We start from the raw sequence: 12127 nt of genomic DNA, 5'->3' as shown, positions 1-12127 counted from the left end.
ACCTTTGCTGGGTGTAATTGGAAAAATTGTCTGGGAAAAAGCTGTAAGAAAAATTAGAGGTGCTTGGGAATTAAAATAAATGTGTTTCCCTCTTCATTCTGCCTGGAAATGCTTCAGGGAGCTGTTTAAGCTCCTTTATCTTCCCTTGTGAGCTGGAAGAGAATGTGAGCCCAGGTTTGTGCTGGGGCTGCCCAAACCCACCGGGTGGAACCACAGCAGCCCCTTGGAAGGGGCAGAGCTCTGCCTCTGACCCAGCACAGCCGCAACCACCCACCAGCCTCTCCATCCTCGTGCCAAACTCTCCTTCTGTCCCCCACCAGCAGCCCAGCCCCAAGGATTGCTCACTAGCCCCAGGGTTTACTCAACAGCCCCAGGGATTGCTCACCAGCCCCAAGGATTGCTCACCAACCCCAAGGATTGCTCTCCAGCCCCAAGGATTGCTCTCCAGCCCCAGGGATTGCTCACTAGCCCCAGGGGTTGCTCTCCAGCCCCAGAATTTACTCACTAGCCCCAGGGATTGCTCTCCAGCCCCAGGGATTGCTCACCAGCCCCAGAGTTTACTCAACAGCCCCAGGGGTTGCTCTCCAGCCCCAGGGGTTGCTCTCCAGCCCCAGGAACTGCTCACCAGCCCCAGAATTTACTCACCAGCCCCAGGGATTGCTCTCCAGCCCCAGGGATTGCTCTCCAGCCCCAGAGTTTACTCACCAGCCCCAGGGGTTGCTCACCAGCCCCAGGGATTGCTCTCCAGCCCCAGAGTTTACTTACCAGCCCATTCTCTCTCTGCAGGTGGTTGGCGAGTGGCGGTTCAGCCGCATCCACTGCGATATCTTTGTCACCCTGGATGTCATGATGTGCACTGCCAGCATCCTCAACCTCTGTGCCATCAGCATTGACAGGTGAGGGCTCTGTGCCACCAGGCTGTGCCAAACCCAGGGTGGCAAGTCCCAGCCACCTCTGTGTGGTCACATTTCATCCACACTTTGGGATTCAGAGGCTGGAAAGCAGTGGGAGGTTTTTGAAGAGCAGCCCAGAGGATCTCGAGGAGCTGTGAGCAGGGAGGCACAGAAGCTGCCCCTGGGAATGCAGATGGAATTGCTCTGTGTTCCATGGCTCTGGCCCTTCTCTTCGTACTCTGGGATGGTGCAGCAGGCCTTGGTGGGAAGGGTGGGAGGAGAGCATCGTGCTGAGCTGAGCCAGCCTCACCCTCCTGGTGTGGCTGCAGCCGCTCTGGCACACATGAGCCGTGCTTGCCGGGCAGGGGCTGGGCAGTGGCAGCCCCGGCAGGCTGACAGCAGCCTGGGGGGGTGTGTCCCCTGCAGGTACACGGCCGTGGCCATGCCCATGCTCTACAACACCCGCTACAGCTCCAAGCGCAGGGTCACCGTCATGATCGCCGTGGTCTGGGTGCTCTCCTTTGCCATCTCCTGCCCGCTCCTCTTTGGCCTCAACAACACAGGTGAGGGCTCTGCCACCTGCAGCTGGCTCCCCCTGTCCTCCCAGACAGGCAGGAATGAAGGTGGGATCAGGTCTGAGGTGTGCTGGAAGTGTTCTGTCCCTCTGCCACCTGCAGCTGGCTCCTGCTGTCCTCCCAAATAAAGGTGGGATCAGGTCTGAGGTGTGCTGGAAGTGTTCTGTCCCTCTGCCACCCCTCACTGTTTGCATGCTGATTCTGGGTCTGTTTCATCCCCCGGTGTTCCAGAGCAGGGTTTCAGACTCCCCAGAACTGAGGGGATGTAGAAGTTCACACAACACCAATCTGTGCTACCCGAACATTTGCCCACTACAAATTCAAAATCCTCTTTCTATTAAAACACACAAAAAGGGAAGCCACGGGACAAAACCTTCCCTGAGGCAGGAGAGAAAAGGACTGGCAGTTCAGGCAGCAGCTTCCTGGCAATGCTGGGCTGGACACAGCATGGGATCAGCACGGGATCCTTGCTGCGAGGCAAGGAGTAGCCGGGAATTTCGGGCTGATGTGACTCCCTCCGGCCCGAGGGCAGCCAGCACAGTGACCCCCTCAGCGGGGACCCCAACCCTGAAAGCTTTTCTCTTCCAGATGAGAAGGAGTGCATCATTGGCAACCCCGCCTTCGTGGTGTACTCCTCCATCGTGTCCTTCTACGTGCCCTTCATCGTCACGCTGCTGGTCTACGTGCAGATCTACATCGTGCTGCGGCGGCGCAGGAAGCGCGTCAGCACCAAGCGCAGCAGCCACGTGCTGGACTCGGACACGCAGGCTCCCCTGAAGGTAGCCAGCCTCACCTCCTCCCCCTGCCCTGCTCCCCCTGCCCCACACCGCCCAGCCTGGGCCAAAACTCCCGAAGGCGGGTGCTGTGGTCAGTTTGGGGTCCCGGCTGCACGCCCCGGGGTCCCAGCTCGCTGGCTGGGGCTCCTCGGGCCTCCCTGGGTCTCAGGGCTGTTCCAGCAGCAGATCTGCACCAGGAGCTGCTGCAGTGACCCTGAACACTGCCTTGGGCTGGGCTGGGGTAGCCAAGAACAGAGGCTGCACCATTGTGTGAGCCAGTCCTGCAGAATCACAGGATCGAGGAATGGTTTGGGTCAGCAGGGACATTAAAACCCATGGGCAGGGACGCCTTCCACCATCCCACGTGGCTCCAAGCCCCGTCCACCCTGGCCTTGGACACTGCCAGGGATCCAGGGGCAGCCACAGCTTCTCTGGGCACCCTGTGCCAGAGCCTCCCCACACTCCCAGGGAGGAATTTCTCCCTAATACCCAATCTAAACCCACCCTCCTTCATTTAAGGCCATTTCCTCGTGCCCTGCCACTCCAAGCCCCTCTCCAGCTCTCCTGGAACCCTTTAGGTGCTGTCAGGTGGCAATGCCTGGGGTGCCCACCTCCTCCCTGGGAAGGACAGCTCTGCAGGGACCAGCCTCTCCTGCAGGAGCTGCGTGTGAGGGAGCCCAGCTGGGCGGGCTGGCTGTGGATCTGTGGATCCTCTTGTCAAAGCAGGGCTCTGGCAGCACACACAGCACAGCCAGGGGGATGCTCCAGCTCCAAACCGTGCTGCCTGCACAGGAGGCAGCGAGACAGGGACGCACAAACACAGCAGAGCTTCGTGGCCTCTGTCCTCTGGTGAACAGCACAAGGGGGAGCAGCCTCCATCCCTGCTCCTCCGCGGCAGTTTTCCAGCCAGTTCTCCATCCCTGCTCGGCTCTTGAGCTGCGCTGATGAACTCCTGATTCATCCCTTTGTATTCCCACGTGCCTCCCTTACCAGCTTCCCCTCCCAACCCCTCTCTGCCTGTGTAACCTCTGAGCTGGTGCTTGCCCCTTAGGACAAATGCACTCATCCAGAAGACGTCAAGCTCTGCACAGTTATTGTGAAGTCCAATGGGAGCTTCCAAGTTAATAAGCGCAAAGTGGTGAGTGTTAAAGAGAAGTGGGAGCTTTCCAGAGCCTTCAGCCTTCCCCTTCTCCCTCAGGACACGAGGTTAATTTATGTAGGGTGGGAGAAAAATAAACCTAAGAGCAAAGGTTACCGTTCAATCTCAAAATTTAAATAGTCTTCCCATTCCTTGGAGTGAAGCAGGGGGTTTAAGCTCACAGAGCTCACAAAGCCAGATTAAGCTCACCGAAAGATCAGCTCTAAAAGCCACGGCATTTGAACGTTTTTGTGCCTTTGATTTCCTTCTCCTCTCTGTTATTTAAATCTTGGACTGCATTGGCTTTGTTGGGTTTTGGTTGTCGATTCCATTTTTATTTATTTGCGTTCTGAACACCTGAATAAAATCTGTAGAGAGCGGAGACAGCGTCTCCCCCATTTCTGAGCCTCTTTGTGCCAAAAAGGAGAATCCTCCAGTGCAGCTCTGTCCGTCCCATCTGCCCAGAACACCCAAACACAGCCCAGCCCTTTCTCCAGGCGCCACGCAGGGAGGGAGAAGAGGGACTGACCGTTCTCCAGCATCATCCAGCTTCACTCTGTAAGGAATGTTCGTTGCTCCTCTCTGTGTATTTACCTGTCATTATGTTGTGGACATTTGATTCTTGTCCAGGAGGCAGAGAGTCACATAGAAGAGATGGAAATGGAGATGGTGTCCAGTACCAGTCCCCCTGAGAAAACGGCCCTCAAACCCACAGCACCAAGTAACCACCAGTTGATTGTGCCAGTTGCTTCTAATCGGGGCAACAACTCTACCCTGCAGGCACCCCTGAGCAGCCCTGGGAAGGTGGAGAAGAATGGCCATGCCAAAGAATCCCACCACACAGCCAAGGTCTTCGAGATCCACTCCCTGCCCAATGGCAAGACGAGGAACTTGCTCAAGGCCGTGATCAGGAGGAAACTGTCGCAGCAGAAGGAGAAGAAAGCCACCCAGATGCTGGCCATCGTGCTCGGTGAGAGCGTGCCCTGGCTGCCCTGGGCTCCCTGCAGAAATCCCAGTGCCCCTGTCCCTGCTGCTTTTCCAACCCCCCTCAGATCTCATTTCCCTTCACACATTAGAGGGTGGCAGGCAAAGGGCTGCCCACGGGAGGGTCCCTGCCCCCCAGCCACGCACAGCTGGCAGGGCTGCACTGAGGGCACCCAAAGCTGCCCCTCTCGGGGCCATCTGGGCCCCCAAAATGGGGGAGAGCTCCTGGGCTTCCTGGAGCAAAAGGCAGCAGAGCTCAGCAGAGCTGGCACCTCTGAAGGACAGAGCTTCTGCTGTGTCCGGGCTCATTCCTTGAGCAAGGGAGTTCTTTAGTGCCAGGGCAGAACGCAGACCAGCACACTGAGCACACAAACACAAATCTCGTTCCTCTGGGCAATAAATCCCCCTTCCACCAAAGAGAACCTCGCTGTTCTCCCAGCCCGAGAATCCGCCCGGCTTTCAGCAATCAAAATCCTCCTCTCTCCTTTTCCCCCCCAGGTGTTTTCATCATCTGCTGGCTCCCCTTCTTCATCACTCACATCCTGAACATGCACTGCGACTGCAACATCCCGCCGGCCATGTACAGCGCCTTCACGTGGCTCGGCTACGTCAACAGCGCTGTCAACCCGATTATCTACACCACCTTCAACATCGAGTTTCGCAAGGCTTTCATGAAGATCCTCCACTGCTAAAAGTCACAAACAGCACTCGCATTTTTTTAGGAACGGAGGGGGAAGAGGAAGCGATGCCATCCACGCACGGCGGGGCAGCCAGGGAGGGGGCTGGAGCTCTTGAGCTGGGCACCACTCGGTGCCCGGGCACCTCGTGGGGGTGGAACGAGGTGGGAGGGTCTCTCACCCCGCTGGGTGAGCTCTGGACCGGTCCCAAGGGCGCTTTTCAGAGCCACCCTCGCACTGTGTTGGAAGTGGAAGTGCGAGAATCGAGGCGCTCCCGCTCGGTTCTCGCCCGCGGCCACCCGGCCTGGCGTGCGCTGGACACAGAGTGGCCACGGGGCCACCGGGAGGTAGCGCTGGGCCAGCGGCACAACTCTCACCAAAGACAAGGCCATCCTTCCCTCTTGGCAGCAGAGCCAGCCAGGGCCTCTGCGAGCTCCGTGCAATAGCTTTGCCTTCACCTCGAGCTGACTCACCCGGTGTTTAACTGCTGAAGCCTTCAGAAATTACGTAAAAACCAACCCAAAAAAACTTTCGCAGGTCCCCAGGTGGGTCGAGAAGGTTCTGCCACCCACAGACCCTGCAGCAGTGTGAGCCTACAAGCCATGGGTGGAAGGGAGAAGGGGGCACCAGTCTCACGTCGAAGCATTGGTGTAAATAGGAATGGTTAGGATGGATTTTGGAGCCCCAAGCCAAAAAACAAACAAAAAAAAAAACCAGATGGAGAGAGAAACTCAAAGAGTGGAACCTTGTCTTGCATGGTGTACATCCAACAGGACCCCCTCATCTCCCATCAGCGATTTCTGCCCACCAGCATCTCATCTGCAGGCTCTGCCCAGGTGAAGCAGGGCAGGGGTGGCAGCGTGGTGAATGTACAGACACGAGGACGCTGTGCCAGGGGAGGCACCTGCAGCCCCAGGGGCACCCTGAGCACGCCAGCCAGGCCAGGGCTGCTTCTTCTCACCTAAATCAGGGGCTCCAAGGAGCACCTCGGGTCTGATTTGCCTCTGTCTCTCCCCAGAGAGTGCAGAATAACATTGTGCCTAATTTAAATCAACAGTCAAGGAGATAAAACTGTGCATTTTGGAAAAAGCCAGAATAAAAACCCCAAGAAAGCCCCTACCTGGACCAGCTCCTGTGTCCAAGCTGGACTCTGGAAAGGTCTGGATGTTTCCAGCATCCCTAACTCTCTGCTATCTATTTTCCCATGGATTCTAGGAATGGGAACCCCACAAGAGCATCATTTCACCACGCTGAATCTGGCACTGCCAAACCCACGCTGTACGTGCTATTTGTACTCACTTCACGTGACATTTCGCAATATCTCTGTAAATAAAACACAGCAAGGTGAATAAAGCAACGTGGAAATAGGTCTGGCTAGAAATTCCTGCAGGATGTGGAGCAGCAGAGGGTTGCAATAGCCATAAACAGGGGCAGACTCCCAGGGTGCAGTTTCCTGCTGTTTTCTGAAGGGGTAAAAACACAGTTGGGAGAGCAATAGAATCCCTTTTTTTCTCTATGCAGTTTGTGGAATGTTCACTCAGTTTCTGCTTCAGATGAGGTGAAGATCTGCCAAGGTTTCCTTTAATTCCCAGGATTTCCTGTATTGCTAGGAGAGCACTCTGCTGCGCTGGTGGGATGCGTTCCAGCTCCGATTCAGGAGGAGATTACAGCAAGCAGCTCTTGCACATCATCTCAGCTGTTTTCTAAAATGGAAGCAGCAGTCCCACCCTAATCCCCAGGTGTCTGTTCCAAACCTGGCATTCCCGGAACGGGCTGGAATCCAGGGGTTTTGATTTTCAGCCCACAGCCTTGTGTAACATTTGAACCTGGCTCTTCACAGCTAAAAACTGCAAAACTGGGAACTCGGGGGATCTCAGGCACACACGAGCTGTTCTTTCTTCCCCTCAGTTTTAACCAAACAAATTCACTCAGCGATGGGAATCAACTCAGACTTGAACCCCAATATCCACAGAATGATGCAAAGGCAGGAAGTTTTGGGGCACAAAAATAGCAACAAGCTACTGGTCCATCTTTTGATGTATTTACAAGCAGAAAGATCGGTTTGACTTGGGGAATTAACAGGTGGGGAGCTGAGCAAAAATAGCAAATATTACATATACAGACAAAAAAAAGCTTTAAAGCATTTGCAAGTTGCCATAGGTGGTGTTTGCCCTGTACTAAAGGCTGGTGTGAGCCCTCAGGATAAGTGGAATAATGATATCCCTCAGGATAATGTGGATAATATCTTCACTTGTGCCATAATTCTACTTTGTGTCCGGTTCTAACCCAAGGAAAATCCTCCTCTCCAGTGCTGTGTACCTCGCCCCCAGATTTTTTTTCTGATTCTAGAAGCAGAACCTTACAGGAACCACTACCTGAAAAACTCTTCCAAAACGCCACGGAGGGAAAAAAGCTGCAGGAAAAGGCCTCTGTCCTTCACGTGGAGCAAAACCCCCAGGGGTGATTTCCCAGAGCTGCAGCATTCGCTGGGAGGGATTACCTGCAGCCCCCCCTTCATGCCTAGGACGCTCTAAGCTGCTCCTTCCTGACGCTCCAGGCTGAATTGTGGGAATGTGAACGTCCCCAGCGCCCTTGGGAAGGTGGCAGTGCCAGGCCTGGCCATCTCTGCAGCAGGTTTTCCTTCCCCGTAAAACTCCTGCACTTCCAGACCGCAAATAAAGCACTTTGAAACCCAGGAGTGAGCCTTCCCCTTTTGGAGACAGCACCAAAGTCATCCTCACCTCTGGCTTTCCCCGGAGCGAAGCGGTGCCAGCAGCAAGGGCAGAGCGTGCTGGCACAGGGGGAACAGTGGCAGCTGTTTGTGGGAGCTCCTCAGAGCCCACCCCGAGTCAGCTGCACCCCGAGGGGCTGGGGGGCATCTCCCACAGCTCTGAGCCTGGCAGACCCAGACCTCACTGTTCCTCCCACCCCGGAGAAAACAAAGCTCTGCTTCCCCAAGGAGCTCTGCTGGCAGGACGTGCTGGTGATGGGAAGGGCACTGAGCTGGGTTTTAAAACCACCTTCACGAGAAGATTTCATTTCTTTGTTCCTCCAGAACTTCAGAGCCTTGCTCGAGCCCCTCTTTTGGGATTCATAATTTACAATTGAAGCTTTCGTTCTGCTTATTGAGTCTTCCTGGTCCTGCTTTCCCTCCCTGTGATCCCCAGCTTGCTGAAGCCCTGGGTGGGGACCTCTGCACCCCCAAACAGGTTTGAACTAAAAGCCAGTGAATTCTGCCTGCACTGTATTTGCTGCTTGCCTGCTTGCTCCCACTCCACAGAACTGTTAATCTTCCTGGCTGAAGAGTAAATGAACTCCAGTAGGTCTAACCAGCTTATCCAATCCTGCTGAAATAAAAACTAAAAAAAAAAAAGGAAAACAGGAAAAATAAAGCCACTACCTCTTGTGGTGAAAATCTCCAGTGCAACCACGGCTCCCCTGGAGTCAGGAATGTATAAAATGCCCATCACAGGTACATGTGACACCAACCAATGTCCTCATGCAGCACTGTCATTAAATAGAGACTTGCACAAGCCACCCTGATGTCCATCTGGTTGTTTTGTTCTGCTTTCCTCTGGCTCTGAGGGCTCAGGCTCCAGGGAGCTGTGGTTCTGCTGCAGAGCCCAAACACACAGAGGAAAAGCTGCCTTCACACGAGATTTGCCTTTTTCTGACTTGCTTTTTTCCTTTTTCCTCCCTTCCCCCAGTCTATCCTTGAGAATTCTGGTGTTTGTCTTGCCTGCAGCCACGAGAATCAGACACGGGACAGGAAAGATGCAGAGAGGCACAGGCAGAGAGGAAATGGTCTGAAATGTTTCTCCTCTCAGACAGGAGTGGGCTGGGGAGGATGGGAGCAGGAAGGGGTGGAAGGCACAGGTGCTCAGCTGGATTCATGCTGGAGGACTGAATTATTTTATTCTGGAATATTTTAATTTATGTTGCACTGGTTTCTCAAGCTGCACACTCAGGTTTGGTGTTTGTGCAGGTGGACCCTCAGCCAGCCTTAATCAGCGCCTTTAAAATAAAGATTATTTTCTTTATATACAAGAAGAAGAGAAAATAAGACAAAGAAAATCTTTCTCACTGCTGGGAAAGAAAGCTGTCTGTCCATCTCCAAGAACTAACAAGCTAAAATTTCAGTTTAATGGCGTTTCAGATCCAGAGGTTTATCAGTTTTGAGCCAACACAGAATAATCCCTGCCCTGAAGCCCTCAGTTTATGCAGAAACCAGAATCTCCAGAAGTGCTGAGTTCAAATGAGGCTGAATTCTCCCTGTGGGATGATTCACCTCAGTGCCACCGTGATGGAGGGAAAATGAGGAGCTCCAGTGCCCCCTCCCTCCAAACAACCAGAATAAATGATATTTTCAGATCAAACGGGACACACCGGGTTGTTTTCAGCCAGTCTGGCCTGAGCCTGGCAGGATCAAAGGCAGCTACTCCGAGGTTCACCCTTACAGCCAAATTTCATTTCTAAGCCTGTGGACAAAAGCCACTCGCAGCACCCAAAAGAGATAAAAGGAATGATCTGCCCATCTCCTGGGGCACCTGAGTGAGTCCTGCTGCTCCAGGTGAGCCCTGACACATCCACGGGTGTGCTTTGTTCTGCACACCCAGGGAAAAAAAACAAAAAGCAGAAAACCAGTTACTCTTGTTAAATTAACTCCCCGTCTTTAATCAAAGCTTCTTTTAATAATTCCAACTGCTCCCCCAAGCCTTTCTGACGATCCCAGCCTGTCTGCTTCATAAAGAGCTTTTGACTCACAAATAACAACTTTCTTCACCAAAGAAAGAGTGATCACAGTGGACTAAACATAATTACGGCGTCATGAATAATTACCAGGCCTAGAGATGCCTTTAAAGAGACTGAAGAAGCAAAGCAAAACCCTTTTAGAGGAGAGGAAAACACTGCGCCTCCCCAAGCTGCCATGCTGGGCCCGGGGAGAGGGAGCGGGCTGATGAGAGTGAGTGAGCACATTTACCCAGAGCAGCTCTGCCTCCCTGCTGCCATCCTGCCTGGCACGCAATCAGAGCATGATGAGCCTGCCAGGGCCCTGCGCCCCAGCTCAGCTGCAGCACGGCTGCCAGCCTGGCCCAGGGGGCAACAGCCCAGCTCTGGCCTTGCCCTCGGTGAAAAGCAACTTTTCCCTGCTTTTACCCAAGCCCCCGCCTGCCAGGGGAGCTGGTGGCACATGGCAGGGGCACGAGGTGTGGCACAGCAGCAGAGCTGGCACAAGGGCCTGGGGAGCCGGGGAAAACGGGCTCTGCAGGAGGATGGGGCTCAGCTGCTGCCCCTGCACTGGGGAGGCTCCCCAGCTCAGAACAGGGGGGTAAAGCAGCCCCCAGAGCTGCTGGCTGAGAGGGGACACTGTCCTGGCTGAGAGGGGACACTGTCCTGGCTGACAGGGGACACACTGCTGGCTGAGAGGGGACACTGTCCTGGCTGAGAGGGGACACTGTCCTGGCTGAGAGGGGACACACTGCTGGCTGAGAGGGGACACACTGCTGGCTGAGAGGGGACACTGTCCTGGCTGACAGGGGACACACTGCTGACTGACAGGGGACACACTGCTGGCTGAGAGGGGACACACTGCTGGCTGAGAGGGGACACTGTCCTGGCTGACAGGGGACACACTGCTGACTGACAGGGGACACACTGCTGGCTGAGAGGGGACACACTGTTGGCTGAGAGGGGACACACTGCTGGCTGAGAGGGGACACTGCTGGCTGAAAGGGGACACTGCTGGCTGAAAGGGGACACACTGCTGGCTGAGGGGACACACTGCTGGCTGAGAGGGGACACTGCTGGCTGAAAGGGGACACACTGCTGGCTGAGAGGGGACACACTGCTGGCTGAGAGGGGACACACTGTTGGCTGAGAGGGGACACACTCCTCTGTCTGCTGATTTGGAGGCAGAGGTGCCTCTGGGATGCTGACTCTGCAGGAACAGGAGCTGTTACCACATTTCTCCTCATGGAGAAAAGCAAGGCACAGCTTCTCCCATGAGCAGAAATGTGGTAACAAGGAGCTTTCCTCCCCCAGGAGCCTTCATCCCCTGGCCTCCATCACCCCACAGCCCATTCCAGAGAATTCCCTGCTGCCACGGCAGCCCTCTGGGGCAATGCCACCCCCAGCTCCTCTGGGGCAATGCCACCCCCAGCTCCTCTGGGGCAATGCCACTCCCAGCTCTTTTCCTGCAGCCTGGGAGCCTTGGGATGGGAAGTTTTTAAAGAATTCAAGGGTCCTCATGGCTGTTTCTGCTTCCTGTCTGGATCCAGCTGTTCCATAAATCCTTCTGGGCTGTGTGCAGGGCAGATGGAAAGGGCTGCAAACCTCACCTGGCAGAAAACCAGGTCATAACCTCAGCCCTTGTCGCTGCATCAAATGTTTCCTGACAGCCATTGTTAATATTTATTGAACAGTGCAGCCAAGAAGCTGATTTTTTTTTTTCTTATTCAGGCCGTGTGAAAAAAAGCAAGAAAAGCCCAAACTGACATCAGCCAGAAATGTAATCTCGTCTCCAAGTGCTAACAGCAACACTGAGAATCTCTGAGCAGCTCCTGAGTGTGAGTTCAGAGAGCTCTGTCAAATCACCAGCTGGAAAATGTACAAAGCTTCAGAGGGAAACCCAGGAGCTGCAAATCTGATTGAACAAGACAGGTTATGAGCTGGGAGCTCGTCTGTGTGAAGAAATGGGCAGCCAGTGCCAGTCTAAACAAATATGTACATCTCCTCTGAGCACCTCCCTCCCCCTGGGACAGCTCCTGCCAAACGCAAACGCGGCTTTGATCTGGCACCATTCTTGGAGTTTGCTGGGGAAAACCCCAGCAAAGATGGCAGAGCAGCTGCTGGGGGTGCTGCAGAGGGGACTGCGCTCACGGCAGGGCCGGCTCTGGGGTGACAGCATGGGTGTGACGAGCTCTGGGGAGGGGGAGCCCACCCTGGAAGGAATCCACGGCATGAGGCGACGCCACGGCGTGAGACAGTGACGGTTCTGTGACATCGAAGAGCTGAGCTCCTGCCTCTGCCTCCCTCTGGGCCGTGGGCTGTGTTCCCTGCCAGGGAACCGCTGGGAGGATGATGA

At 54.8% G+C, this 12127-nt stretch overlaps 1 protein-coding gene across 4 annotated transcripts in view; it reads left to right on the top strand.

Moving 5' to 3' along the window:
• Positions 1–8826, top strand: part of DRD2 (dopamine receptor D2) — a 31275-nt gene extending 22449 nt beyond the window's left edge. The window contains exons 3-8 of one of the 4 annotated variants that reach the window (XM_038161607.1): positions 787–896; positions 1320–1456; positions 2057–2247; positions 3296–3382; positions 4013–4352; positions 4865–8826. In XM_038161607.1, coding sequence (XP_038017535.1) covers positions 787–896; positions 1320–1456; positions 2057–2247; positions 3296–3382; positions 4013–4352; positions 4865–5058 — 1059 coding nt within the window. In that variant the 3' untranslated portion in view covers positions 5059–8826. The remainder of the gene's footprint in view (positions 1–786; positions 897–1319; positions 1457–2056; positions 2248–3295; positions 3383–4012; positions 4353–4864) is intronic. The other 3 variants (XM_038161606.1, XM_038161608.1, XM_038161609.1) reach the window with 3 other exon arrangements.
• Positions 8827–12127: the final 3301 nt, after the last annotated feature.

Source organism: Motacilla alba, chromosome 24 (assembly GCF_015832195.1).
Source record: "Motacilla alba alba isolate MOTALB_02 chromosome 24, Motacilla_alba_V1.0_pri, whole genome shotgun sequence".
Lineage (NCBI taxonomy): Eukaryota > Metazoa > Chordata > Aves > Passeriformes > Motacillidae > Motacilla > Motacilla alba.
This window is presented reverse-complemented; position numbering and strand designations above follow the sequence as displayed.